This window comes from Colius striatus, unplaced genomic scaffold, assembly GCF_028858725.1.
Source record: "Colius striatus isolate bColStr4 unplaced genomic scaffold, bColStr4.1.hap1 scaffold_170, whole genome shotgun sequence".
NCBI classification, from domain to species: Eukaryota; Metazoa; Chordata; class Aves; order Coliiformes; family Coliidae; genus Colius; species Colius striatus.
Genome location: NW_026908460.1, coordinates 3,186 through 31,109, shown reverse-complemented (window position 1 = coordinate 31,109; position 27,924 = coordinate 3,186). Strand labels below are relative to the sequence as shown.

General features: G+C 62.9%; 1 protein-coding gene across 1 annotated transcript; it reads left to right on the top strand.

The window, feature by feature from the left end:
* The first annotated feature begins 222 nt into the window (after nt 1–222).
* LOC133629123 (ceramide synthase-like) lies at nt 223–13,379 on the top strand. The gene is given in 5 exon segments (XM_062019794.1): nt 223–267; nt 269–291; nt 5,757–5,976; nt 10,381–10,476; nt 13,110–13,379. Coding segments are annotated over 5 exon segments (645 nt in total). The 5' UTR covers nt 223–231.
* Nucleotides 13,380–27,924: the final 14,545 nt, after the last annotated feature.

The window sequence follows — 27,924 nt, the reverse complement described above, 5'->3', positions numbered from 1 at the left end:
CATGTCCCCCCATGTCCCCTGTGACCCCCATGTCCCCCCCATGTCCCCTGTGCCCCCCATGTCCCCTCCATGTCCCATGTCCCCCCCATGTCCCCTGTGACCCCCCATGTCCCCTGTGCCCCCCATGTCCCCCCCATGTCCTCTGTGCCCCCCATGTCCCCTCCATGTCCCCCCATGTGCCCCCGTCCCCCCCGTGCCCCCCCAGGCTGGTGTCCCTCGGTGCAGGCAGCGATGGCCTCCACGGCCGGCTACATCATCTCCTCCTCGTTGTCACCACGTCATCGACGACCAGTGAGTGTCCCCCCTCCCCTCCCCCTCGGCCCCCCAAACCCCCCCCAGCCCCGCGATCACCCCTCCCAAAAGCGACCTCCCCCCCAAACCCCCCCAAAACCCCCCCAAAACCCCCCCGGAGTCGCCCTCGCGCGGTTCAGCACTGGACAGCTCCCGCCCCCCCCAACCGGTTCAGCACTGGACAGCTCCCGGAGCCCACCAAAACAGCCCCTGAGACCCCCAAAACAGCCCCAAAACAGCCCTTGAGACCCCTCTGAGACCCCCCAAACGAGCCCCAGACACCCTGAGCTCCCCCTGCCCCCCCCACGTGGTTCAGCACTGGACAGCTCCGGAGTCCCCAAAAACAGCCCCTGAGACCCCCAAAACAGCCCCAAAACATCCCCTGAGACCCCCCAAAACAGCCCCAAACAGCCCTTGAGACCCCCCTGAGAACCCCAAACCAGCCCTGGACCCCTGAGACCCCCCAAACCAGTCCCCAGACCCCTGAGACCCCCCAAACGAGCCCCAGACCCCTGAGTCTCCCCTGCCCCCCCACGCGATTCAGCACTGGACAGCTCCGGAGCCCCCAAAACGGCCCCTGAAACCCCAAAAACAGCCTCAAAACAGCCCCTGAGACCCCCCCTGGAGACCCCCCCAAACCAGCCCTGGACCCCTGAGACCCCCCAAACCAGTCCCAGACCCCTGAGACCCCCCAAATGAGCCCAGACCCCTGAGCCCCCCCCCACGCGGTTCAGCACTGGACAGCTCCCGGAGCCCCCCAAAACAGCCCCTGAGACCCCAAAAAACAGCCCCAAAACAGCCCCTGAGACCCCTCTAGACCCCCCCAAATCAGCCTCAGAGCCCCTGAGACCCCGCAAACCAGTCCCAGACCCCTGAGCCCCCCCCAAACGAACTCCAAACAGCCCCTGAGACCCCCTAAAACAGCCCCAAACAGCCCCTGAGACCCCCCAAAACAGCCCCAAAACAGCCCCTGAGACCCCCCTGAGACCCTCAAATCAGCCTCAGAGCCCCTGAGACCCCGCAAACCAGCCCCAGACCCCTGAGCCCCCCCAAACGAACTCCAAACAGCCCCTGAGACCCCCTGAGACCCCGCAAATCAGCCTCAGAGCCCCTGAGACCCCCCAAACGAGCCCCAGACCCCTGAGCTCCCCCTGGCCCCCCCCACGCGGTTCAGCACTGGACAGCTCCGGAGCCCCCAAAACAGCCCCAAAACAGTCCCTGAGACCCCCCGAGACCCCCCCAAATCAACTTCAGAGCCCCCGAGACCCCCCCAAACCAGCCTCGGACCCCTGAGCCCCCCCCCCCGCCCCCCCCGCAGTTCAGCACTGGACAGCTCCCGGTGCCCCCAAAACAGCCCCTGAGACCCCAAAAACAGCCTCAAAAACAGCCCTGAGACCCCCAAAACAGCCCCAGAGCCCATGAGACCCCCCCCCAAACAAGCCCCGAACCCCTGAGAACCCCCCCAAACCAGCTCCAGAACCCCCCGAGACCCCCCAAACCAGCCTCGGACCCCTGAGCCCCCCCCGCCCCCCACGTGGTTCAGCACTGGACAGCTCCCGGCGCCCCCAAAACAGCCCCAAAACAGCCCCTGAGACCCCCCAAAACAGCCCCTGAGACACCCCTGAGACCCACCCAAATCAGCCCTGGACCCCTGAGACCCACCCAAACCAGTCCCAGATCCCTGAGACCCCCCAAACGAGCCCCAGACCCCTGAGCTCCCCCTGCCCCCCCACGCGGTTCAGCACTGGACAGCTCCCGGCGCCCCAAAACAGCCCCTGAGACCCCCCAAAACAGCCCCAGAGCCCATGAGACCCCCCCCAAACAAGCCCCGAACCCCTGAGACCCCCCAAACCAGTCCCAGACCCCTGAGACCCCCCAAATGAGCCCCAGACCCCTGAGCCCCCCCCCACGCAGTTCAGCACTGGACAGCTCCTGGCGCCCCCAAAACGGCCCCTGAGACCCCCAAAACAGCCTCAAAACAGCCCCTGAGACCCCCCTGAGACCCCCCAAACCAGTCCTGGACCCCTGAGCCCCCCCCCGCCCCCCACGTGGTTCAGCACTGGACAGCTCCCGGAGCCCCCAAAACGGCCCCTGAGACCCCCCCAAACCAATCCCAGAGCCCCTGAGACCCCCCAAACCAGCCCAAAACAGCCCCTGAGGCACCCTGAGACACCCCAAACCAGCCCCAAACCAGCCTCGGACCCCCTGAGCCCCCCCAAAGCAGCCCCGGACCCCTGTGACCCCCCAAACCAGCCCTGAGCCCCCTCTGACCCCCCAAATCAGCCTCTGACCCCCCCAATTCAGCCTCTGACCCCCCCCAAACCAGACCTGAGCCCCCTCTGACCCCCCTAGATCAGCCTTAACCCCCCCAAATCAGCCCTGAGCCCCCTCTGACCCCCCCAAACCAGCCCTGAGCCCCCCCTGGGGTGGGATTAAGGGGCAGCAGCTGCTCAGGGGCTCAGCCAGGATTAACCTGGGGGGGAGGGGAGGGGGGAGGGGGATGGGGGGGGGAGGGGCAGGTGGCACCCACAGATCCCTCAGACCCCAAATTGGGGCTCCTGAGGGGTCCCCAAAGTCCTGGGGTCCTCTGCCTGGGGTATTTGGGGGTCTCTTGGTCCATGGGGACCCCAAATTGAGGGTCCTGAGGGGTCCCCAAAGTCCTGGGGTCTTCAACTTGGGGAATTTGGGGGTCTCTGGGTCTCTGGAGACCCCAAATTGAGGTCCTGAGGGGTCCCCAAAGTCCTGGATGTCCCCAGTTGGGGTCTTGAGGGGTCCCCAAAGTCCTGGGTGTCCCCAGTTGGGGTCTTGGGAGTCCTGGGAGCCCCAAACTGGGAGTCTGGGGTCTTCAGCTTGGGGTCTTTGGGGGTCTCTGAGTCCATGTTGACCCCAAATTGGGGGTCTTGAGGGGTCCCCAAGCTCCTGGGTCCCCCTACTTGGGGTCCTGAGGGGTCCCCAAAGTCCTGGGGTCTTCAGCTTGGGGTCTTTTGGGGGTCTCTGGGTCTCTGGAGACCCCAAATTGGGGTCCTGAGGGGTCCCCAAAGTCCTGGGTGTCCCCAGTTGGGGTCTTGGGAGTCCTGGGAGCCCCAAATTGGGGGTCTGGGGTCTTCAGCTTGGGGTCTTTGGGGGTCTCTGAGTCCATGTTGACCCCAAATTGGGGGTCTTGAGGGGTCCCCAAGCTCCTGGGTCCCCCTACTTGGGGTCCTGAGGGGTCCCCAAAGTCCTGGGGTCTTCAGCTTGGGGTCTTTTGGGGGTCTCTGGGTCTCTGGAGACCCCAAATTGGGGTCCTGAGGGGTCCCCAAAGTCCTGGGTGTCCCCAGTTGGGGTCTTGGGAGTCCTGGGAGCCCCAAACTGGGAGTCTGGGGTCTTCAGCTTGGGGTCTTTGGGGGTCTCTGAGTCCATGTTGACCCCAAATTGGGGGTCTTGAGGGGTCCCCAAGCTCCTGGGTCCCCCTACTTGGGGTCCTGAGGGGTCCCCAAAGTCCTGGGGTCTTCAGCTTGGGGTCTTTTGGGGGTCTCTGGGTCTCTGGAGACCCCAAATTGGGGTCCTGAGGGGTCCCCAAAGTCCTGGGTGTCCCCAGTTGGGGTCTTGGGAGTCCTGGGAGCCCCAAACTGAGGGTCTGGGGTCTTCAGCTTGGGGTCTTTGGGGGTCTCAGAGTCCATGGGGACCCCAAATTGGGGGTCTCAAGGGTCCCCAGGGTCATAGGCCCCCACATTTGGGGTCCTGAGGTGTCCCCAAAGTCCTGGGGTCCATGGATCAGGGTCTTTTAGGGGTTTCTGGGTCCATGGGGACCCCAAATTGAGGCTCATGAGTCCCCCCAGTTGGGGTCTTGGACCTCCTGGATCCCCAGTTTGGGGTCCCCCCAAGTCCTTGGGCTCTTGACTGTCCCAAGTTGGGGTCTTGGACCTCTTGGATGCCCCAAGTTGGGTTCTCCAGAGCTTCTCCAACTCCTGGATCCCCCAAATTGGGGCCCCCCAAAGTCCCCTGAGCTCCTGAGTCCCCCCAGTTGGGGTCTTGGACCTCCTGGATCCCCAGTTTGGGGTTCCCCCAAGACCTTGAGCTCTTGACTGTCCCCAGTTGGGTTCTTGGGGCTCCTGGATGCCCCAAGTTGGGTTCTCCAGAGCTTCTCCCACTCCTGGATCCCCCCAAACTGGTGTCCCCCAAGATCCCCAAACTCCTGGAACCCCCAAATTGAACCTCCCCGAAGTCCTTGAGCTCTTGAGTCCCCCCAGTTGGGTTCTTGGACCTCCTGGATTCCCTAGTTTGGGGTCCCCCCAAGTCCTTGAGCTGTTGAGTCCCCCCAGTTGGGGTCTTGGGGCTCCTGGATCCTCCAAGTTGGGTTCTCCAGAGCTTCTCCAACTCCTGGATCCCCCAAATTGGGGCCCCCCAAGATCCCAAAACACCTTGAACCCCCAAATTGAACCCCCCCAAAGTCCTTGAGCTCTTGAGTGTCCCCAGTTGGGGTCTTGGACCTCCTGAATCTTCCAAGTTGGGTTGTCCAGAGCAACTCCTGGATCCCCCAAATTGGGGTCCCCAAAAGTTCCCTGAGCTCCTGAGTCCCCCCAGTTTGGGTCTTGGACCTCCTGGATTCCCAGTTTGGGGTCCCCCCAAGACCTTGAGCTCTTGAGTGTCCCCAGTTGGTTTCTCCCCAAAGTCCTTGAGCTCTTGAGTGTCCCCAGTTGGGTTCTTGGACCTCTTGGATGCCCCAAGTTGGGTTCTCCAGAGCTTCTCCAGCTCTTGGCACCCCCAGTTTGGGGTCCCCAGCACCTTTCACGCCCTTGCCCTGCCTGCCCCTCCCCTCCCCAGGCACTGGCTGGCCGGGGTGTACCCCGAGTTTGCCATCCCCTACTTCATGCTGGGTACCCCAAGTTGGGGGTCCCCAAAGTCCCTTGAGCTCCTGAGTCCCCCCAGTTGGGGTCTTGGACCTCCTGGATCCCCCAGTTTGGGGTCCCCCCAAGTCCTTGAGCTCTTGAGTGTCCCCAGTTGGGTTCTTGGACCTCCTGGGTCCCCAGTTTGGGGTCTCCCCAAGACCTTGGTCTCTTGAGTGTCCCCAGTTGGGTTCTTGGACCTCCTGGATCCCCAGTTTGGGGTCTCCCCAAGACCTTGGTCTCTTGAGTGTCCCCAGTTGGGTCTTGGGGCTCCTGAATGGCCCAAGTTGGGTTCTCCAGAGCTTCTCCAACTCCTGGATCCCCCCAAACTGGTGTCCCCCAAGATCCCAAAACACCTTGAACCCCCAAATTGAACCCCCCCAAAGTCCTTGAGCTCTTTAGTCCCCCCAGTTGGGGTCTTGGACCTCCTGGATCCCCAGTTTGGGGTCCCCCTAAGACCTTGAGCTGTTGAGTGTCCCTAGTTGGGTTCTTGGATGCCCCAAGTTGGGTTCTCCAGAGCTTCTCCAGCTCTTGGCACCCCCAGTTTGGGGTCCCCAGCACCTTTCACGCCCTTGCCCTGCCTGCCCCTCCCCTCCCCAGGCACTGGCTGGCCGGGGTGTACCCCGAGTTCGCCGTCCCCTACTTCATCTACGACGTCTACGCCATGTTCCTGTGCCACCGGCACCGGGGGCGGCTCAAGGGCCACGAGGCGGCTCCGGCCCCGGCTCTGGCGGCCTCTGCTGGCGCCTTCCTGCGGCGGGACCTGCTCATGGTGCTGCACCACGCCGCCATGGTGCTGGTCTGCTTCCCCGTGGCCACCGTGAGAGGGGGAACTGGGCACGCTGGGAGGGGGGGAGGGGGTTGGGGACACTCTGGGGACACCTGGATGGGGTTTGGGGACACTTTGGGGACACCTGGATGGGGTTTGGGGACACTTTGGGGACACCTGGATGGGGTTTGGGGACACCAGGATGGGTTTGGGGACACTTTGGGGACACCTGGATGGGGTTTGGGGACACCAGGATGGGTTTGGGGACACTTTGGGGACACCTGGATGGGGTTTGGGGACACCAGGATGGGTTTGGGGACACTTTGGGGACACCTGGATGGGGTTTGGGGACACCTGGATGGGTTTGGGGACACTTTGGGGACACCTGGATGGGGTTTGGGGACACCTGGATGGGTTTGGGGACACTTTGGGGACACCAGGATGGGGTTTGGGGACACTTTGGGGACACCTGGATGGGGTTTGGGGACACCAGGATGGGTTTGGGGACACTTTGGGGACACCTGGATGGGGTTTGGGGACACCAGGATGGGTTTGGGGACACTTTGGGGACACCTGGATGGGGTTTGGGGACACCAGGATGGGTTTGGGGACACTTTGGGGACACCTGGATGGGGTTTGGGGACACCAGGATGGGTTTGGGGACACTTTGGGGACACCTGGATGGGGTTTGGGGACACCAGGATGGGTTTGGGGACACTTTGGGGACACCTGGATGGGGTTTGGGGACACCAGGATGGGTTTGGGGACACTTTGGGGACACCTGGATGGGGTTTGGGGACACCTGGATTGGTTTGGGGACACTTTGGGGACACCTGGATGGGGTTTGGGGACACCAGGATGGGTTTGGGGACACTTTGGGGACACCTGGATGGGGTTTGGGGACACCAGGATGGGTTTGGGGACACTTTGGGGACACCTGGATGGGGTTTGGGGACACCAGGATGGGTTTGGGGACACTTTGGGGACACCTGGATGGGGTTTGGGGACACCAGGATGGGTTTGGGGACACTTTGGGGACACCTGGATGGGGTTTGGGGACACCAGGATGGGTTTGGGGACACTTTGGGGACACCAGGATGGGGTTTGGGGACACCAGGATGGGTTTGGGGACACTTTGGGGACACCTGGATGGGGTTTGGGGACACCAGGATGGGTTTGGGGACACTTTGGGGACACCTGGATGGGGTTTGGGGACACCAGGATGGGTTTGGGGACACTTTGGGGACACCAGGATGGGGTTTGGGGACACCAGGATGACTTTTGGGACACCTGGATGAGTTTGGGGACACTTGGATGGGTTTGGGGACATTTTGGGGACACCTGGATGGGTTTGGGGGCACCTGGATGGGTTTGGGGACCCTTTGGGGACACCAGGATGGGCTTGGGGACACTCTGAGGACAGCTGGATGGGTTTGGAGACACCTTGGGGACATCTGGATGAGTTTGGGGACACCTGGATGGGGCTGGGGACATTTTGGGGACATTTAGATGGGTTTGGGGACACCTGGATGGGGCTGGGGACATTTTGGGGACACCTGGATGGGTTTGGGGACACTTTGGGGACATTTAGATGGGTTTGGGGACACTTTGGGGACATTTAGATGGGTTTGGGGACACTTGGATGGGGTTTGGGGACACCTGGGGAAAACTGGATGGGGTTTGGGGACACTTTGAGGACATTTAGATGGGTTTGGGGACACCTTGGGGACACCTGGATGGGGTTTGGGGACACCTTGGAGACACTTTGGGGACATGAGGATGGGGCTGGGGATACCTTGGGGACATCTGGATGGGTTTGGGGACAGCTGGATGGGTTTGGGGACACCTTGGGGACACCTTGGGGACACTTGGATGGGTTTGGGGACACTTTGGGGACACCAGGTTGGGTTTGGGGACACTTTGGGGACACTTGGATGGGTTTGGAGACCCTATGGGGACATGGGGAGGCATTGGGGACACCTTGGGGACACCTGGATGGGTTTGGGGACACCTGGATGGGTTTGGGGACACTTTGGGGACACAAGGATGGGGTTTGGGGACACCAGGATGACTTTTGGGACACCTGGATGAGTTTGGGGACACCTTGGGGACACTTGGATGGGTTTGGGCACCCTTTGGGGCCACCAGGATGGGTTTGGGGACACTCTGAGGACAGCTGGATGGGTTTGGAGACACCTTGGGGACATCTGGATGAGTTTGGGGACACCTGGATGGGGCTGGGGACACTTTGGGGACATCTGGGTGGGTTTGGGGACACTTTGGGGACACCAGGTTGGGTTTGAGGACACTTTGGGGACATGAGGCCACCTTGGGGACACCTTGGGGACACCTGGATGGGTTTGGGGACACTCTGGGGACATGGGGAGGCAGTGGGGACACCTTGGGGACAGCTGGATGGGGTTTGGGGACACCTGGATGGGTTTGGGGACACCTTGGGGACATTTAGATGGGTTTGGGGACACCTTGGGGACACCAGGTTGGGTTTGGGGACACCTTGGGGACATCTGGATGGGGATGGGGACATATTGGGGACATGGGGAGGGGGTTGAGGACATCTTGGGGACACCAGGATGGGTTTGAGGACACTTTGGGGACACCAGGATGAGTTTGGGGACACGTTGGAGACACCTTGGGGACACTTTGGGGGCATGAGGATGGGGCTGGGGATACCTTGGGGACATCTGGATGAGTTTGGGGACAATTTGAGGACAGCTGGATGGGTTTGGGGACACCTTGGGGACACCACGTTGGGTTTGGGGACATTTTGGGGACACTTTGGGGATATCTGGATGGGTTTGGGGACACCTTGGGGATATTGGATGGATTTGGGGACATGAGGCCACCTTGGGGACACCTTGGAGACATCTGGATGTGTTTGAGGACCCTTTGGGGACACCTGGATGGGTTTGGGGACATCTGGATGGATTTGAGGACCCTTTGGGGACACCTGGATGGGTTTGGGGACACCTTGGGGGTGTGGGGAGGGGACTGGGGACACTTTGGGGACACCTTGGGGACAGCAGGATGGGTTTGGGGACCCTTTGGGGCCACCAGGATGGGTTTGGGGACACCTTGGGGACAGCAGGATATGTTTGGGGACCCTTTGGGACCACCAGGATGGGTTTGGGGACACCTTGGGGACATCTGGATGAGTTTGGGGACATCTGGATGGGTTTGGGGACACCTTGGGGACACCTGGATGGGTTTGGGAACACTTTGGGGACATTTAGATGGGTTTGGGGACACCTTGGGGACACCAGGTTGGGTTTGGGGACACTTTGGGGACATCTTGGGTACATCTGGATGGGTTTGGGGACCCTTTGGGGACACCAGGATGGGTTTGGGGACACCTGGATGGGTTTGGGGACCCTTTGGGGACATGTGGATGAGTTTGGGGACACCTTGGGGACACCTGGATGGGTTTGGGGACACCTTGGGGACACATGGATGGATTTGGGGACACCTTGGGGACACCAGGTTGGGTTTGAGGACACCTTGGGGAGATGAGGTCACCTTGGGGACACCTTGGGGACACCTGGATGGATTTGAGGACCCTTTGGGGACATCTGGATGGGTTTGGGGACACCTTGGGGACATCTGGATGGGTTTGGGAACACTTTGGGGACACCTGGATGGGTTTGGGGACACCTTGGGGGTGTGGGGAGGGGGCTGGGGACACCTTGGAGACACCTTGGGGACAGCAAGATGGGTTTGGGGACCATTTGGGGCCATCAGGATGGGTTTGGGGCCACCAGGATGGGTTTGGGGCCACCAGGATGGGTTTGGGGACACTTTGGGGCCACCAGGATGGCTTTGGGGACCCTTTGGGGCCATCAGGGTGGGTTTGGGGCCACCAGGTTGGGTTTGGGGACACCTTGGGGCCACCAGGATGGGTTTGGGGACACCTTGGGGGTGTGGGGAGGGGGCTGGGGACACTTTGGGGACACCTTGGGGACAGTAGGATGGGTTTGGGGACCCTTTGGGGACACCTGGATGGGTTTTGGGACATCTGGATGGGTTGGGGACAACTTGGGGACACCTGGATGGGGTTTGGGGACACTTGGATGGGTTTGGGGACCCTTTGGGGCCACCAGGATGGATTTGGGGACACCTGGATGGGTTTGGGGACACCTTGGGGACACTTGGATGTGTTTGGGGACCCTTTGGGACCACCAGGATGTGTTTGGGGACACCTTGGGGCCACCAGGATGGCTTTGGGGACCCTTTGGGGACCCTCTGAGCTCCCCAGGCTGAGTCTGGCGGGCCCCAGCGTCTCGCTGCCACCCCCAGGCTGGGACGTGCCCATGGGGTCCCACCACAGCTCCAGGAGCTCCAGGAGCTTCTCCAGGCCTCTTGGTGACCTCAGTGTCCCCCCCGTGTCCCCCCCCGTGTCCCCCCCGTGTCCCCCCCCGTGTCCCCCCCGTGTCCCCTCAGCTGTGGCGCCAGGGCAAGGGCGATTTCTTCTTGGGGTGTCTCCTGATGGCCGAGCTCAGCACCCCCTTCGTCTGCCTGGGCAAGGTTCTCATCCTGGTGAGCCCCAGCCTGGGGGGGCCTGGGAGGGTCCAGGGGGGGCCCCAACCCTTGGGCCAACAACCCCTGGGAGATGTGGCTCCTGCACACCCCTGGGAGATGTTGGGGCACCCTCAACCCCTTGGTCCCTCAACCCCTGGTAGATGTGGCTCCTCCAAACCCCTGGGAGATGTTGGGGGTCCCTCAAGCCTTTGGTCCCTCAACCCCTGGTAGATGTGGCTCCTCCAAAGCCTTGGGAGATGTTGGGGGTCCCTCAAGCCTTTGGTCCCTCAATCACTGGGAGATGTTGGGGGTCCCTCAAGCCTTTGGTCCCTCAATCACTGGGAGATGTTGGGTGTCCATAGGTCCCTCAACCCTTTGGTTCCTCAACCTCTTGGGTAGATGTGGGGTGTCCATAGGTCCCTCATCCCCCTTGGTCTCTCACCCCATGGCAGATGTGGCTCCTCCAAACCCCTGGCAGATGTTGGGTGTCCCTCAACCCCTTTGTCCCTCAACCTCTTGGGTAGATGTTGGGTGTCCATAGGTCCCTCAACCCCTTGTCCCTCAACCTTTGAGTAGATGTGCCTCCTCCCCACCCCTGGCAGATGTTGGGTGTCCCTCAACCCCTTGTCCCTCAACCCCTGGTAGATGTGGCTCCTCCATAGGTCCCTCAACCCCTTGTTCCTTCAACCCCATGGCAGATGTGGCTCCTCCCCACCCTTGGGTGATGTTGGGTGTCCCTCAACCCCTTGGTTCCTCAACCTCTTGGGTAGATGTGGGGTGTCCAGAGGTCCCTCATCCCCTTGTCCCTCTCCCCAGTGTAGATGTGGCTCCTCCCCACCCTTGGGAGATGTTGGGGGTCCCTCAACCCCTTGTCCCTCACCCCCTGGTAGATGTGGCTCCTCCATAGGTCCCTCATCCCCTTGCCCCTCACCCCAGTGTAGATGTGGCTCCTCCTCACCCCTGGGAGATGTTGGGTGTCCCTCAACCCATTGGTTCCTCAACCCCTGTGTAGATGTGGCTCCTCCCAACCCCTGGCAGATGTTGGGGGTCCCTCAACCCCTTGTCCCTCACCCCCTGGTAGATGTGGCTCCTCCATAGGTCCCTCATCCCCTTGTTCCTTCAACCCCATGTCAGATGTGGCTCCTCCCCACCCCTGGCAGATGTTGGGTGTCCCTCAACTCCTTGTCCCTCTCCCCAGGGCAGATGTGGCTCCTCCATAGGTCCCTCATCCCCCTTGGTCTCTCACCCCATGGCAGATGTGGCTCCTCCCACCCCTGGCAGATGTTGGGTGTCCCTCAGCCCTTTGTCCCTCAACCCCTGGGAGATGTTGGGTGTCCATAGGTCCCTCAACCCCTTTGTCCCTCGACTTTGAGTAGATGTGGCTCCTCCCCACCCTTGAGTGATGTTGGGTGTCCCTCAACCCTTTGGTTCCTCAGCCCCAGTGTAGATGTGGCTCCTCCAAACCCCTGGCAGATGTTGGGTGTCCCTCAGCCCTTTGTCCCTCAACCCCTGGCAGATGTGTCTCCTCCATAGGTTCCTCAACCCCTGGGAGATGTGGGATGTCCATGAGCCCCTCAAATCTTTGGTCCCTCAACCCCAGTGTAGATGTGGCTCCTCCCCACCCTTGGGAGATGTTGGGGGTCCCTCAACCCCTTGTCCCTCAACCCCAGGGTAGATGTGGCTCCTCCATAGGTCCCTCATCCCCTGTCCCTCTCCCCATGGCAGATGTGGCTCCTCCCAACCCCTGGCAGATGTTGGGTGTCCCTCAACCCCTTGTCCCTCAACCCCTGGTAGATGTGGCTCCTCCATAGGTCCCTCATCCCCCTTGGTCTCTCACCCCATGTCAGATGTGGCTCCTCCCCACCCTTGGGAGATGTTGGGTGTCCCTCAACCCCTTGGTTCCTCAACCCCTGAGAGAGGTGGCTCCTCCAAAGCCTTGGGAGATGTTGGGTTGTCCCTCAACCCCTTGTCCCTCAACCCCTGGGAGATGTGGGGTGTCCATGGGTCCCTGAACCCCTGGCAGATGTTGGGTGTCCCTCAACCCTTTGGTCCCTCAATCCCTGGGAGATGTGGGGTGTCCATAGGTCCCTCAACCCCTTGATTCCTCAACCCCTGGGTAGATGTGGCTCCTCCATAGGTCCCTCAACCCCCTTGTCCCTCTCCCCATGGCAGATGTGGCTCCTCCCAACCCCTGGCAGATGTTGGGTGTCCCTCAACCCCTTGATTCCTCAACCTCTTGGGTAGATGTGGGGTGTCCATAGGTCCCTCAACCCCTTGTCCCTCAACCCCTGGTAGATGTGGCTCCTCCATAGGTCCCTCATCCCCCTTGGTCTCTCACCCCATGTCAGATGTGGCTCCTCCCCACCCTTGGCAGATGTTGGGTGTCCCTCAACCCCTTGGTTCCTCAACCCCTGAGAGAGGTGGCTCCTCCAAAGCCTTGGGAGATGTTGGGTTGTCCCTCAACCCCTTGTCCCTCAAACCCTGGGAGATGTGGGGTGTCCATGGGTCCCTGAACCCCTGGCAGATGTTGGGTGTCCCTCAACCCCTTGGACCCTCAACCCCTGGGAGATGTGGGGTGCCCCCCATCCCCTCATCCCCTCTCCCACCTCACCCGTGCCTCCCCCCACCGTGTCCCCGGGCCCCTCCCGCAGCTGCAGCTGCAGCACACGGCTCTGCACAAGCTCAACGGGGCCGCGCTGCTGGTGACGTTCCTGCTGTGCCGGGTGCTGCTCTTCCCGTACCTGTACTGGGCGTACGGGCGGGCGCGGGGGCTGCCGCTGCTGCGGGTGCCCTGGGCGCTGCCCCCGAGCTACAACGCGGCCGCCGCCGCGCTCCTGGCGCCGCAGCTCTACTGGTTCCTCCTCATCTGCCGCGGCGCCTGGAGGCTGTGCCGGGGGCGGCCCCGGGACCACCCCCCCTGAGCATCCCCGGGACCCGGGACCACCCCCCTGAGCATCCCCTGGCCCCGGGACCACCCCCCTGAGCATCCCCTGGCCCCGGGACCACCCCCCCTGAGCATCCCCCGGCCCCGGGACCACCCCCCTGAGCATCCCCTGGCCCCGGGACCACCCCCCTGAGCATCCCCTGGCCCCGGGACCACCCCCCCTGAGCAGCCCCGGGACCACCCCCCTGAGCATCCCCTGACCCCGGGACCACCCCCCTGAGCATCCCCCGGCCCCCGGGACCACCCCCCTGAGCATCCCCGGGACCACCCCCTGAGCATCCCCCGGCCCCGGGACCACCCCCCTGAGCATCCCCCGGCCCCGGGACCACCCCCCTGAGCATCCCCGGGACCCGGGACCACCCCCCTGAGCATCCCCGGGCCCCGGGACCACCCCCCTGAGCATCCCCTGGCCCCGGGACCACCCCCCCTGAGCATCCCCCGGCCCCGGGACCACCCCCCCTGAGCATCCCCTGGCCCCGGGACCACCCCCCTGAGCATCCCCGGCCCCGGGACCACCCCCCTGAGCATCCCCCGGCCCCGGGACCACCCCCCTGAGCATCCCCCGGCCCCGGGACCACCCCCCCTGAGCATCCCCTGGCCCCGGGACCACCCCCCCTGAGCATCCCCCGGCCCCGGGACCACCCCCCTGAGCATCCCCCGGCCCCGGGACCACCCCCCCTGAGCATCCCCGGCCCCGGGACCACCCCCCTGAGCATCCCCCGGCCCCGGGACCACCCCCCTGAGCATCCCCCGGCCCCGGGACCACCCCCCCTGAGCATCCCCGGGCCCCGGGACCACCCCCCGAGCATCCCCCGGCCCCGGGACCACCCCCCTGAGCATCCCCCGGCCCCGGGACCACCCCCCTGAGCATCCCCTGGCCCCGGGACCACCCCCCTGAGCATCCCCGGGACCACCCCCCTGAGCATCCCCGGGACCACCCCCCCTGAGCATCCCCCGGGACCACCCCCCTGAGCATCCCCTGGCCCCGGGACCACCCCCCCTGAGCATCCCCCGGCCCCGGGACCACCCCCCTGAGGAGCCCCTGGCCCCGGGACCACCCCCCTGAGCATCCCCCGGCCCCGGGACCACCCCCCTGAGCATCCCCCGGCCCCGGGACCACCCCCCTGAGCATCCCCCGGCCCCGGGACCACCCCCCTGAGCATCCCCGGGACCCGGGACCACCCCCCCTGAGCATCCCCTGGCCCCGGGACCACCCCCCTGAGCATCCCCTGGCCCCGGGACCACCCCCCCTGAGCATCCCCGGGACCCGGGACCGCCCCCCTGAGCATCCCCGGGACCACCCCCCTGAGCATCCCCTGACCCCGGGACCACCCCCCTGAGCATCCCCCGGCCCCGGGACCACCCCCCTGAGCATCCCCGGGACCCGGGACCAGCCCCCTGAGCATCCCCCGGCCCCGGGACCACCCCCCTGAGCATCCCCGGGACCCGGGACCACCCCCCTGAGCATCCCCTCCCCCACCCCCCCTGAGCAGCCCCTGACCCCGGGACCACCCCCCCTGAGCATCCCCGGGACCCGGGACCACCCCCCTGAGCATCCCCGGGACCACCCCCCTGAGGAGCCCCTGACCCCGGGACCACCCCCCTGAGCATCCCCGGCCCCGGGACCACCCCCCTGAGCATCTCCCGGCCCCGGGACCACCCCCCCTGAGCATCCCCGGGACCCGGGACCACCCCCCTGAGCATCCCCTGGCCCCGGGACCACCCCCCCTGAGCATCCCCTGGCCCCGGGACCACCCCCCTGAGCATCCCCCGGCCCCGGGACCACCCCCCTGAGCATCCCCTGACCCCGGGACCACCCCCCCTGAGCATCCCCTGGCCCCGGGACCACCCCCCCTGAGCATCCCCGGGACCCGGGACCACCCCCCTGAGCATCCCCTGGCCCCGGGACCACCCCCCTGAGCATCCCCTGGCCCCGGGACCACCCCCCCTGAGCATCCCCGGGACCCGGGACCACCCCCCTGAGCATCCCCTGGCCCCGGGACCACCCCCCTGAGCATCCCCCGGCCCCGGGACCACCCCCCTGAGCATCCCCTGACCCCGGGACCACCCCCCCTGAGCATCCCCTGGCCCCGGGACCACCCCCCCTGAGCATCCCCGGGACCCGGGACCACCCCCCTGAGCATCCCCTGGCCCCGGGACCACCCCCCTGAGCATCCCCTGGCCCCGGGACCACCCCCCCTGAGCATCCCCGGGACCCGGGACCACCCCCCTGAGCATCCCCTGGCCCCGGGACCACCCCCCGAGCATCCCCCGGCCCCGGGACCACCCCCCTGAGCATCCCCTGGCCCTGGGACCACCCCCCTGAGCATCCCCTGGCCCCGGGACCACCCCCCTGAGCAGCCCCGGGACCACCCCCCTGAGCATCCCCCGGCCCCAGAGCCCTCCCCACACGGGCTGGGTGATGGGGGAGGGGGATGGGGGGTGGGGGAGGGGATGGGGGTGGGGGGTGGGGGGAAGTGTTGGGGTGACCTGAGGTCGTTATAGGGGGCCTTGGGGTCTCTGTGTGGTATCGTGGGGGGTACTGAGGTCTCTGGGGGGCACCCTTGGGGGTCTTGAGGTCTCTGTGGGGCATCCTGAGGGGTCCTGAGGGCTCTATGGGGCAACTGGAGTCTCTGTGGGGCACCCTGGGGTCTCTATGGGGCATCCTGGGGGGTCCTGAGGGCTCTGTGGGGCACCCTGAGGGGTCCTGAGGGCTCTGTGGGGCACCCTGGGGTCTCTGTGGGGCATCCTGGGGGGTCCTGAGGGCTCTGTGGGGCAACTGGAGGTCTCTGTGGGGCACCCTGGGGTCTCTGTGGGGCACCCTGGGGTCTCTATGGGGCATCCTAGGGGGTCCTGAGGGCCCTGTGGGGCACCCTTGGGGGTCTTGAGGTCTCTATGGGGCACCCTGAGGGGTCCTGGGGTCTCTGAGGCACCTTGAGGTCTCTGTGGGGCACCCTGAGGGGTCCTGAGGGCTCTGTGGGGCACCCTCTAGTCTCCATGGGGCACCGTGGAGTCCCTATGGGGCACTTATGGGGGTCCTGAGGGCTCTATGGGGCACTCTGAGGTCTCTGTGGGGCACCCTGGGGTCTCTGTGGGGCATCTTGGGGTCTCTATGGGGCATCCTGAGGGGTCCTGAGGGCTCTGTGGGGCATCCTGGGGGGTCCTGAGGGCTCTGTGGGGCACCCTGAGGTCTCTATGGGGCACCCTGAGGGGTCCTGAGGGCTCTGTGGGGCACCCTGGGGTCTCTGTGGGGCACCCTGGGGGGTCCTGAGGGCTCTGTGGGGCACCCTGGGGTCTCTGTGGGGCATCCTGGGGGGTCCTGAGGGCTCTATGGGGCACCCTGGGGTCTCTGTGGGGCATCCTGGGGGGTCTTGAGGTCTCTATGGGGCATCCTGGGGGGTCCTGAGGGCTCTATGGGGCAACTGGAGGTCTTTGAGGGGCACCCTGGGGTCTCTGTGGGGCATCCTGGGGTCTCTGTGGGGCATCCTGAGGGGTCTTGAGGTCTCTATGGGGCAACTGGATGTCTCTGTGAGGCACCCTGAGGGGTCCTGAGATCTCTATGGGGCACCCTTGTGGGGTCTTGAGGTCTCTATGGGGCATCCTGGGGGGTTCTGAGGGCTCTGTGGGGCAACTGGAGGTCTCTGTGGGGCACCCTGAGGGGTCCTGAGGTCTCTATGGGGCACCCTGAGGGGTCCTGAGGGCTCTATGGGGCACCCTGAGGTCTGTATGGGGCACCCTCAGTGGTCTTGATGTCTCTGTGGGGCACCCTGGGGGGTCCTGAGGGCTCTGTGGGGCACCCTGAGGGGTCCTGAGGGCTCTATGGGGCACCCTGGGGTCTCTGTGGGGCACCCTGAGGGGTCCTGAGGGCTCTGTGGGGCACTCTGAGGTCTCTGTGGGGCACCCTGAGGGGTCCTGAGGGCTCTGTGGGGCAACTGGAGGTCTCTGTGGGGCACCCTGGGGGGTCCTGAGGGCTCTGTGGGGCACCCTGAGGGGTCCTGAGGGCTCTGTGGGGCACCCTGAGGGGTCCTGAGGGCTCTATGGGGCAACTGGAGGTCTCTGTGGGGCACCCTGGGGGGTCCTGAGGGCTCTATGGGGCACCCTGAGGTGCTCTTTGGGTCTCTCTGGGGCACCCTGGGGGGTCCTGGGAGTCTCTTTGGTTCTCTTGGGGGTCTCCATGGGGTCTGGGGGTGTCCATGGGGGTCTTTGGGTCTCCAGGAAGGTGTTGGGGGTCTCCATGATGCTCTTGGGGGTCTCTATGGGGATGTCCATGGGGGTCTCGGGGGTCTCTGTGAGGCACTTGGGGGTCCCCTTGGGGGTCTCTATGGGAATCTTGGGCCTCTTGGGGGTCTTGTGGGTCTCCACGAGGCACTTGGGGGTCTCCATGGGGGTCTCTGTGGAGTACTTGGGGGTCTCCATGGGGGCTCTTTGGGGCTCTTGGGCCTCTTGGGGGTCTCCACGAGGCACTTGGGGGTCTCCATGGGGGTCTCTGTGGAGTACTTGGGGGTCTCCATGGGGGCTCTTTGGGGCTCTTGGGCCTCTTGGGGGTCTCCACGAGGCACTTGGGGGTCTCCATGGGGGTCTCTGTGGAGTACTTGGGGGTCTCCATGGGGGCTCTTTGGGGCTCTTGGGCCTCTTGGGGGTCTCCACGAGGCACTTGGGGGTCTCAATGGTGGTCTCTATGGGGCTCTTGGGGGTCACAATGATGCTCTTGGGGGGTCTCCATGGGGGTCTCCATGGGGGTCTCTATGGAGTACTTGGGGGTCCCCTTGGGGGTCTCTATGGGGCTCTTGGGCTTCTTGGGGGTCTTGGAGGTCTCCACGAGGCACTTGGGGGTCTCCATGGGGGTCTCTTTGGTGCTCTTGGGGGTCTCTATGGGGGTCTCCATGAGGCACTTGGGGGTCTCCATGGGGGTCTCTTTGGTGCTCTTGGGGGTCTCTATGGGGGTCTCCATGAGGCACTTGGGGGACTTCATGGGGGTCTCCATGGGGGTCTCTATGGAGTACTTGGAGGTCCCCTTGGGGGTCTCTATGGGGCTCTTGGGCTTCTTGGGGGTCTTGGGGGTCTCCACGAGGCACTTGGGGGTCTCCATGGGGGTGTCCATGGGAGGGGTCTCCATGGGGGTCTCAGGAGTCTCTGTGAGGCACTTGGGGGTCTCCATGGGGCTCTTGGGGGTCTCCCTGGGGATATCCATGGGGGTCTCTGTGGGGGTCTCTGTGGGGCTCTTGGGGGTCTTTATGAGGGTCTTGGGGGTCTCCATGGGGGTCTCCATTGGGGTGTCTGTGGAGTACTTGGAGGTCCCCTTGGGGGTCTCTATGGGGCTCTTGGGGGTCTCCATGGGGGTCTCTGTGTGGTACTTGGGGGTCTCCATGGGGCACTTGGGGGTCTCTATGGGGCACTTGGGGGTCTCCATGGGGGTCTCTGTGTGGTACTTGGGGGTCTCCATGGGGCACTTGGGGGTCTCTATGGGGCACTTGGGGGTCTCCATGGGGGTCTCTATGATGCTCTTTGGGGTCCTCTTGGGGGTCTCTATGGGGCTCTTGGGCCTCTTGGGGGTCTCCACGAGGCACTTGGGGGTCTCCATGGGGGTCTCTGGGGGGCTCTTGGGGGTCTCCACGAGGCACTTTGGGGTCTCTGTGGGGCTCTTGATCCTCTTGGGGGTCTCTTGGGGGTCTCCACGAGGCACTTGGGGGTCTCCATGGGGGTCTCTATGAGGCACTTGGGGGTCTCCACGAGGAACTTGGGGGTGTCCATGGGGGTCTCTATGATGCTCTTGGGGGTCTCTATGGGCCTCTTGGGGGTCTCCACGAGCCACTTGGGGGTCTCTATGGGGCTCTTGGTCCTCTTGGGGGTCTCTTGGGGGTCTCCACGAGGTACTTGGGGGTCTGTATGGGGGTCCCTATGATGCTCTTGAGGGTCTCCATGGGGGTCTCTGTGGAGTACTTGGGGGTCTCTTGGGGGTCTCCACGAGGCACTTTGGGGTCCCCTTGGGGGTCTCCATGGGGTTCTCTATGATGCTCTTGGGGGTCTCTTGGGGGTCTCCACGAGGCACTTGGGGGTCTCTGTGGGGCACTTGGGGGTCTCCACGAGGCACTTGGGGGTCTCCGTGGGGGTCTCTATGATGCTCTTGGGGGTCTCCACGAGGCACTTTGGGGTCCCCTTGGGGATCTCCATGGGGCTCTTGGGGGGTCTCCATGGGGGTCTCCACGAGGCACTTGGGGGTCTCTATGGGGCACTTGGGGGTCTCCACGAGGCACTTGGGGGTCTCCATGGGGGTCTCTATGGATCACTTGGGGGTCTCCACGAGGCACTTGGGGGTCTCTATGGGGGTCTCTATGATGCTCTTGGGGGTCTCTATGGGGCACTTGGGGGTCTCCATTGGGGTCTCCACGAGGCACTTGGGGGTCTCCGTGGGGCTCTTGGGGGTCTCTGTGGGCACTTGGGGGTCTCCACGAGGCACTTTGGGGTCTCCATGGGGGTCTCTATGGGGCTCTTGGGGGTCTCCACGAGGCACTTGGGGGTCTCTATGGGGGTCTCTATGATGCTCTTGGGGGTCTCTATGGGGCACTTGGGGGTCTCCATTGGGGTCTCCACGAGGCACTTGGGGGTCTCTATGGGGCACTTGGGGGTCTCCACGAGGCACTTGGGGGTCTCTATGGGGCACTTGGGGGTCTCCACGAGGCACTTGGGGGTCTCCATGGGGGTCTCTATGGATCACTTGGGGGTCTCCACGAGGCACTTGGGGGTCTCTATGGGGCACTTGGGGGTCTCCACGAGGCACTTGGGGGTCTCTATGGGGCACTTGGGGGTCTCTATGGGGCACTTGGGGGTCTCCGTGGGGCTCTTGGGGGTCTCTCGGGGGTCTCAGGGTGTCCCCGGGGGGCGTTTTGGGGTGTCCCCTCCCCCCTCCCGACCCACATTAAAGGACCTTTCGGGACGTTTTGGGTTTGTTTCTCCTTCTTTTGGTGCTTCCGCCCCACCACGCCCCTCTGATGACGTCATCGTGACGTCACCACAGCGGCCCCGCCCCCAGAGGCCACGTGACACCGAGTTCTGGGTCAAATCCTGCGGGTTTGGGGCTTAAACCCCAGTTTTAGGGTCTAAACCCCCAGTTTTGGGTCTAAAGTCTAGTGTTTAGGGTCTAAATCCTTGTTTTAGGTCTAAACTACCTGGTTTTGGGTCCAAATCCTCGTTTTTGGGGTCTAAACCCCCAGTTTTAGGGTCTAAATCCCCTATTTTAGGGTCTAAACCCCTGGTTTTGGGTCTAAACCCCTGGTTTTTGGGTGTAAAGCCTCATTTTTGGGGTCTAAAGCCCCAGTTTTAAGGTCTAAATCCTCGTTTTTGAGTCTAAACCCACAGTTTTAGGGTCTAAATCCTCAATTTTTGGGTCTAAAGTCTAGTTTTAGGGTCTAAATCCTCGTTTTAGGTCTGTATCACCTGGTTTTGGGTCTAAATCCTTGGTTTTGGGGTCTGAATCCCCATTTTTAGGGTCTAAATCCCCTATTTTGGGTCTAAACACCTAGTTTTAGGGTCTAAATCCTCGTTTTAGGTCTGTATCACCTGGTTTTGGGTCCAAATCCTTGTTTTTGGGGTCTAAACCCCCAGTTTTAGGGACTAAATACTCAGTTTTGGGCTCTAAACCATGGTTTTAAGGTCTAAATTCCCTATTTTGGGTCTAAACGCCCAGTTTTAGGGTCTAAATCCTCAATTTTTGGGTCTAAATCCTTGGTTTAGGTCTGTACCACCTGGTTTTGGGTCTAAATCCTCGTTTTTGGGGTCTAAACCCCCTGTTTTAGGGTCTAAATCCTCAGTTTTGGGGCTATAGTTTTTAGGGTCTAAATCCTTGGTTTAGGTCTATACCACCTGGTTTTGGGTCTAAATCCTCATTTTCGGGCTCAAAACTCCCTGTTTTAGGGTCTAAATCCTCAGTTTTGGTGTCTAAACCATGGTTTTAGGGTCTAAATCCTCATTCTTGGGGGCTAGAGTCTAGTTTTTAGGGTCTAAATCCTTGTTTTGAGATCTGTACCACCTGGTTTTGGGTCTAAATCCTCATTTTTGGGGTCTAAACTCCCTGTTTTAGGGTCTAAATTCCCAGTTTTGGGTCTAAATTCCTCGTTTTAGGGTCTAAATTCTTGTTTTTGGTGTCTAAACCATGGTTTTAGGCTCTAAATCCTCATTTTTTGGGGCCTAGACTCTAGTGTTTAGGGTCTAAATCCTCATTTTAGGTCTGTCCCACCTGGTTTTGGGCCTAAATCCTCGTTTTTGGGGTCTAAACCCCCTGTTTCAGGGACTAAATCCCCTATTTTGGGTCTAAACCCACAGTTTTAGGCTCTAAATCCTCAATTTTTGGGTCTAAACTCTAGTTTTTAGGATCTAAATCCTTGTTTTGAGGTCTATACCACCTAGTTATGAGTCTAAACCCTCATTTTCGGGGTCTAAACTCCCAGTTTTAGGGTCTAAATCCTCGTTTTTGGGGTCTAAAGTCTAAATTCTAGGGTCTAAAGCCTCATTTTTGGGGTCTAAAGATCCAGTTTTAGGGTCTAAGTCCCCTGTTTTGGGGTCTAAACCATGGTTTAGGGTCTAAATCCTCATTTTTAGGACTACACCCCCTGTTTTAGGCTCTAAATCCTCAATTTTTGGGTCTAAAGTCTAGATTTTAGGGTCTAAATCCTTGTTTTAATGTCTATCCCACCTGGTTTTGGGTCTAAATCCTCATTTTTGGGGTCTAAACCTCCTGTTTTAGGGTCTAAATCCTCAGTTTTGGGGCATAAGTTCTAGTTTTTAGGGTCTAAATCCTCGGTTTAGGTCTGTACCACCTGGTTTTGGGTCTAAATACTCGGTTTTTGGGGTCTAAACCTCCAGTTTTAGGGACTAAATCCCCAGTTTTGGGTCTAAACCCCCAGTTTTAGGGTCTGAATCCTCAGTTTTGGGTCTAAACCATCGGTTTAAGATCTAAATCCTCACTTTTGGGTCTAAATCCCCCGTTTTAGGCTGTAAATCCTCATCTTTGGGGCGTAAGGTCTAGTTTTTAGGTTCTAAATCTTCGGTTTAGGTCTGTACCACCTGATTATGGGTCCTTAATCCTTGGTTTTGGGGTCTAAACCCCCAGTTTTAGGCTCTAAATCCTCATTTTTTGGGGTCTAAATCCCCTCTTTTAGGGTCTAAATCCCCTGTTTTAGGTCTAAATCCCTAGTTTTAGGCTCTAAAATCCTCATTTTTTTGGTCTAAAAGTCTATTTTTTAGGGTCTAAATCCTCATTTTAGGTCTATACCACCTGGTGTTGGGTCTAAATCATAATTTTTGGGGGTCTAAACCCCAGTTTTAGGCTCTAAACCCTCATGTTTGGGATATAAACCCCCAATTTTAGGGTCCTAAAATCTCCTATTTTGGGTCTAAACCCTAGTTTTAGGGTCTAAATCTCAGTTTTGGAATCTAAACCACGGTTTTTAGGGTCTAAATCCTCGTTTTCAGGGACTAAATCCCCTGTGGGGGGTCTGTGGGGGGTCTCATGGGGGGTCTGTGGGGGGGTCTGTGGGGGCACATGGGGGTCTGTGGGGGTCCTGTGGGGGGCACATGGGGAGCTGTGGGGGCTGTGGGGGGTCTGTGGGGGCACATGGGGTCTGTGGGGGGCACATGGGGGTCTGTGGGGGGTCTGTGGGGGGCACATGGGGGGCTGTGGGGGGTCTGTGGGGGGCACATGGGGGTCTGTGGGGGCACATGGGGGTCTGTGGGGGGCACATGGGGGGTCTGTGGGGGGTCTGTGGGGGGCACATGGGGGTCTGTGGGGGCTGTGGGGGGTCTGCTGGGGGCACATGGGGTCTGTGGGGGGCACATGGGGGGTCTGTGGGGGGCACATGGGGAGCTGTGGGGGCTGTGGGGGGTCTGTGGGGGCACATGGGGGTCTGTGGGGGGCACATGGGGGGTCTGTTGGGGCTGTGGGGGGTCTGTGGGGGGCACATGGGGAGCTGTGGGGGCTGTGGGGGTCTGTGGGGGCACATGGGGGTCTGTGGGGGGTACATGGGGGATCTGTGGTGGGGCACATGGGGGGCTGTGGGGGGTCTGTGGGGGGCACATGGGGGTCTGTGGGGGCTGTGGGGGTCTGTGGGGGCACATGGGGGTCTGTGGGGGCTTGTGGGGGGTCTGTGGGGGGCACATGGGGGTCTGTGGAGCTGTGGGGGGGGTCGTGTGGGGGGCACAATGGGGGTCTGTGGGGGCTGTGGGGGGTCTGTGGGGGGCACATGGGGGTCTGTGGAGCTGTGGGGGGTGTGTGGGGGGCACATGGGGGGTCTGTGGGGGGTCTGTGGGGGGCACATGGGGGGTCTGTGGGGGCACAATGGGGGGTCTGTGGGGGCTGTGGGGGGTCTGTGGGGGGCACATGGGGGTCTGTGGGGCTGTGGGGGGTCTGTGGGGGCTTGTGGGGGGGCTGTGGGGGGCACATGGGGGGTCTGTGGGGGGCACATGGGGGTCTGTGGGGGCACATGGGGGTCTGTGGGGGGCACATGGGGGGCTGTGGGGGCACATGGGGGTCTGTGGGGGGCTGTGGGGGGCACATGGGTGGTCTGTGGGGGGTCTGTGGGGGCACATGGGGGTCTGTGGGGGCACATGGGGGTCTGTGGGGGCTGTGGGGGGTCTGTGGGGGGCACATGGGGGTCTGTGGGGGGCACATGGGGGTCTGTGGGGGCTGTGGGGGGTCTGTGGGGGGCACATGGGGGTCTGTGGGGGGCACATGGGGGTCTGTGGGGGGTCTGTGGGGGCACATGGGGGTCTGTGGGGGGCACATGGGGGTCTGTGGGGTCTGTGGGGGCACATGGGGGGCTGTGGGGGTCTGTGGGGGGCACATGGGGGGTCTGTGGGGCACATGGGGGTCTGTGGGGGGGTCTGTGGGGGCACATGGGGGGCTGTGGGGGGTCTGTGGGGGCACATGGGGGTCTGTGGGGGGTCTGTGGGGGCACATGGGGGGCTGTGGGGGTCTGTGGGGGGCACATGGGGGGTCTGTGGGGGGGCACATGGGGGTCTGTGGGGGGTCTGTGGGGGCACATGGGGGTCTGTGGGGGGTCTGTGGGGGCACATGGGGGGTCTGTGGGGGCACATGGGGGTCTGTGGGGCACATGGGGGAGCTGTGGGGGTCTGTGGGGGGCACATGGGGGGTCTGTGGGGGCACATGGGGGTCTGTGGGGGGCACATGGGGGGTCTGTGGGGGGTCTGTGGGGGCACATGGGGGTCTGTGGGGGGTCTGTGGGGGGCACATGGGGGGTCTGTGGGGGGTCTGTGGGGGCACATGGGGGTCTGTGGGTCTGTGGGGGGTCTGTGGGGGCACATGGGGGTCTGTGGGGGCACATGGGGGGTCTGTGGGGGGTCTGTGGGGGGCACATGGGGGTCTGTGGGTCTGTGGGGGGTCTGTGGGGGCACATGGGGGTCTGTGGGGGGCACATGGGGGTCTGTGGGGGGTCTGTGGGGGGCACATGGGGGGTCTGTGGGGGGTCTGTGGGGGCACATGGGGGTCTGTGGGGGGTCTGTGGGGGTCTCTGGGGGGGATTTGGGGGTCTTTATGGGTCTGTGGGGGTCTTTGGGGGTCTCTGGGGGGTCTGTGGGGTCTCTGTGGGTCTATAGGGGTCTCTGGGGGGTCTCTGGGGGGGTCTCTGGGGGTCTCTAGGGATTCCTGGGGGTCTCTGGGGGGTCTTTGGGGGTCTCTGGGGGGTCTCTGGGGGGTCTCTGGGGGTCTCTGTGGGCCTTTGGGGGTCTTTGGGGGGGATTTGGGGTTCTCTGGGGGTCTCTGGGGGGTCTCTGTGGGTCTCGGGGGTCTCTGGGGGGGATTTGGGGGGGATTTGGGGGTCTCTGGGGGTCTTTGAGGGGTCTTTGGGGGGTCTCTGGGGGTCTCTGGGGGGTCTTTGGGGGTCTCCGGGGGTCTCACGGGGGGTCTCCGTGCCCGCTCCATCATGGCGGCTCCTCCTCCCTCCTCAGCGCCGCCACGTGCCCCCCCAAATCGCGCGAGATCACGCTTTGCCCCTCCTTTTACTTCATGGTAAATCTCGCGAGATTTCCCCCCCCACACGCCTCTTTCCCCGCCCTTCCGTTTCCCGCCGCCGCTTTTCCCGCTCCCGTCTCTTTCCCCTCAGCGCGGCGCCGCCATCTGGTGCCCCCCCCCCACCCTTCATATTCCTCCTCCTCTTCCTCTTCCTCTTCCTCCCCACACCCCCCTCCCTCCCCCTCCTGCTTCGCGGCGGCCTCAGGACTCCATTTCCGTGAGTCCTTTAATGGGGGTGGGAAACAGCGGCGGGACGGTGAGGGGAGAAAGGTTGAAAGGGGGGGGGGGGGGGGGCGGCCATTTTTGCGGCGGCGGCGGATGGCGGCGGCTCCGCGGAGGGGTTGAGGCGGAGCGGGAGGCGCCTCCCTCCTCCTCCTCTTCCTCCTCCTCCTCTTCCTCCTCACCTCACACCCCCAGCCCCACCGGTGAGGAGCGGAGGGAGCGATCGGTAACGGAGAATGGGAGGGTGGGGGGGGGTGGGATTCGTCCCCACCTTTAAGAGGTTTAATCGTGTGGGCTGAGGGGAAAAGGGGGTGAGGGGGTTGTGGGGAGAAGGGGGGATCCCCCCAAGGTGAGGGAGGTGGGGGGAAGGATCCAACCCCCCCGTTGTGGGGGGATTCGGAGGGGTGAAGGGGGGGGCACACATCGATGTGGGGGTGAGGGGCTCGATATGGGGGGCAGGGACCCCAGTGTGGGTCAGGGGACCCCAATATAGGGTGAGAGACCCCCCAGGAGGGCTCAGGGGACCCCAATATGGGGTGAGGGACCCCCAGTGTGGGTCAGGGGACCCCAATATAGGGTGAGAGACCCCCAGGAGGGCTCAGGGGACCCCAATATGGGGTGAGGGACCCCCAGTGTGGGGCAGGGGAGCCCTGAATGGGCTGAGGGACCCCAATATGTGGGGAGGGGTCCAGTGTGGGTCAGGGGGACCCAATATAGGGTGAGGGACCCCCAGTGTGGGGCAGGAGAACCCTGAATGGGGTGAGGGGCTCAATATGTGGGGAGGGGTCCATTGTCGGTCAGGAGACCCCAATATTTGGTGAGGGACCCCCAGGAGGGGTCAGGGGAGCCCTGAGAGGGGTGAGGGGCTTGATATGGGTCAGGGGACCCCAATATGGGGTGAGGGACCCCCAGTGTGGGGCAGAGGAGCCCTGTAGGGGGTGAGGGACCCCAATATGTGGGGAGGGGTCCAGTGTGGTTCAGGGGACCCCAATATGGGCTGAGAGACCCCCAGGAGTGGTCAGGAGACCCTGAATGGGGTGAGGGGCTCGACATGGGGCTGAGGGACCCCCAGTGTGGGGCAGGAGACCCCTGAATGGGCTGAGGGACCCCAATATTGGATGAGGGGCTCGATATGGGGCTGAGGGACCCCAGTGGTGGTCAGGAGACCCCTGAATGGGCTGAGGGACCCCAGTATGTGGGGAGGGGTCCCCAGTGTGGGTCAGGGGACCCCAATATGGGTGAGGACCTCGATATGGGGCTGAGGGACCCCAATGTGGGCAGCCAGGGGGTGTCAGTGTGGGTCAGGGGACCCCAATATGGGGTGAGGGACCCCCAGGGTGGGTTGGGGGGAGCCCTGAGAGGGGTGAGGGGCTTGATATGGGGCTGAGGGACCCCAATATGGGTCAGGGGACCCCAAGATGGGGTGAGGGGCTCGATATGGGGCTGAGGGACCCCAATGTGGGGTGAGAGACCCCCCAGTGTGGGTCAGGAGACCCCTGAATGGGCTGAGGGACCCCAATATGTGGGGAGGGGTCCAGGGTGAGTGAGGGGGACCCCAATATGGGGGTGAGGGACCCCCAGGGTGGGGTTTGGGGGAGCCCTGGGATGTGTCAGGGGCTCGATATGGGGCTGAGAGACCCCAATGTGGGTCAGGAGACCCCCTGAATGAGCTGAGGGACCCCAATATGTGGGGAGGGGTTAACTGTGGGTCAGGGGGGACCCCAATATAGGGTGAGGGGACCCCCATGTGGGGTCAGGAGACCCCTGAATGAGCTGAGGGACCCCAATATGTGGGGAGGGGTTCACTGTGGGTCAGGGGGACCCCAATGTGGGGTGAGAGACCCCCAGGGTGGTTGGGGGAGCCATGAGAAGGGTGAGGGGCTCGATATGGGGCAGAGAGACCCCAATGTGGGTCAGGGGACCCCTGAACGAGCTGAGGGACCCCAATATGTGGGGAGGGGTCCAGTGTCGGTCAGGGGGACCCCAATATAGGTGAGGGACCCCAGTGTGGGGCAGGAGAACCCTGAATGGGCTGAGGGACCCCAATATGTGGGGAGGGGTCCATTGTGGGTCAGGGGACCCCAATATGGGGTGAGGGGCTCGATATGGGGGCTGAGGGACCCCCAATGTGGGGCGAGAGGACCCCCAGGAGGGCTCAGGAGCCCCTGAATGAGCTGAGGGGCCCCAATATGTGGGGGGAGGGGTCCAGTGTGGGGTCAGGAGACCCTGATATGGGGTGAGGGACCCCCAGGGTGGGTTGGGGAGCCCTGAGAGGGGT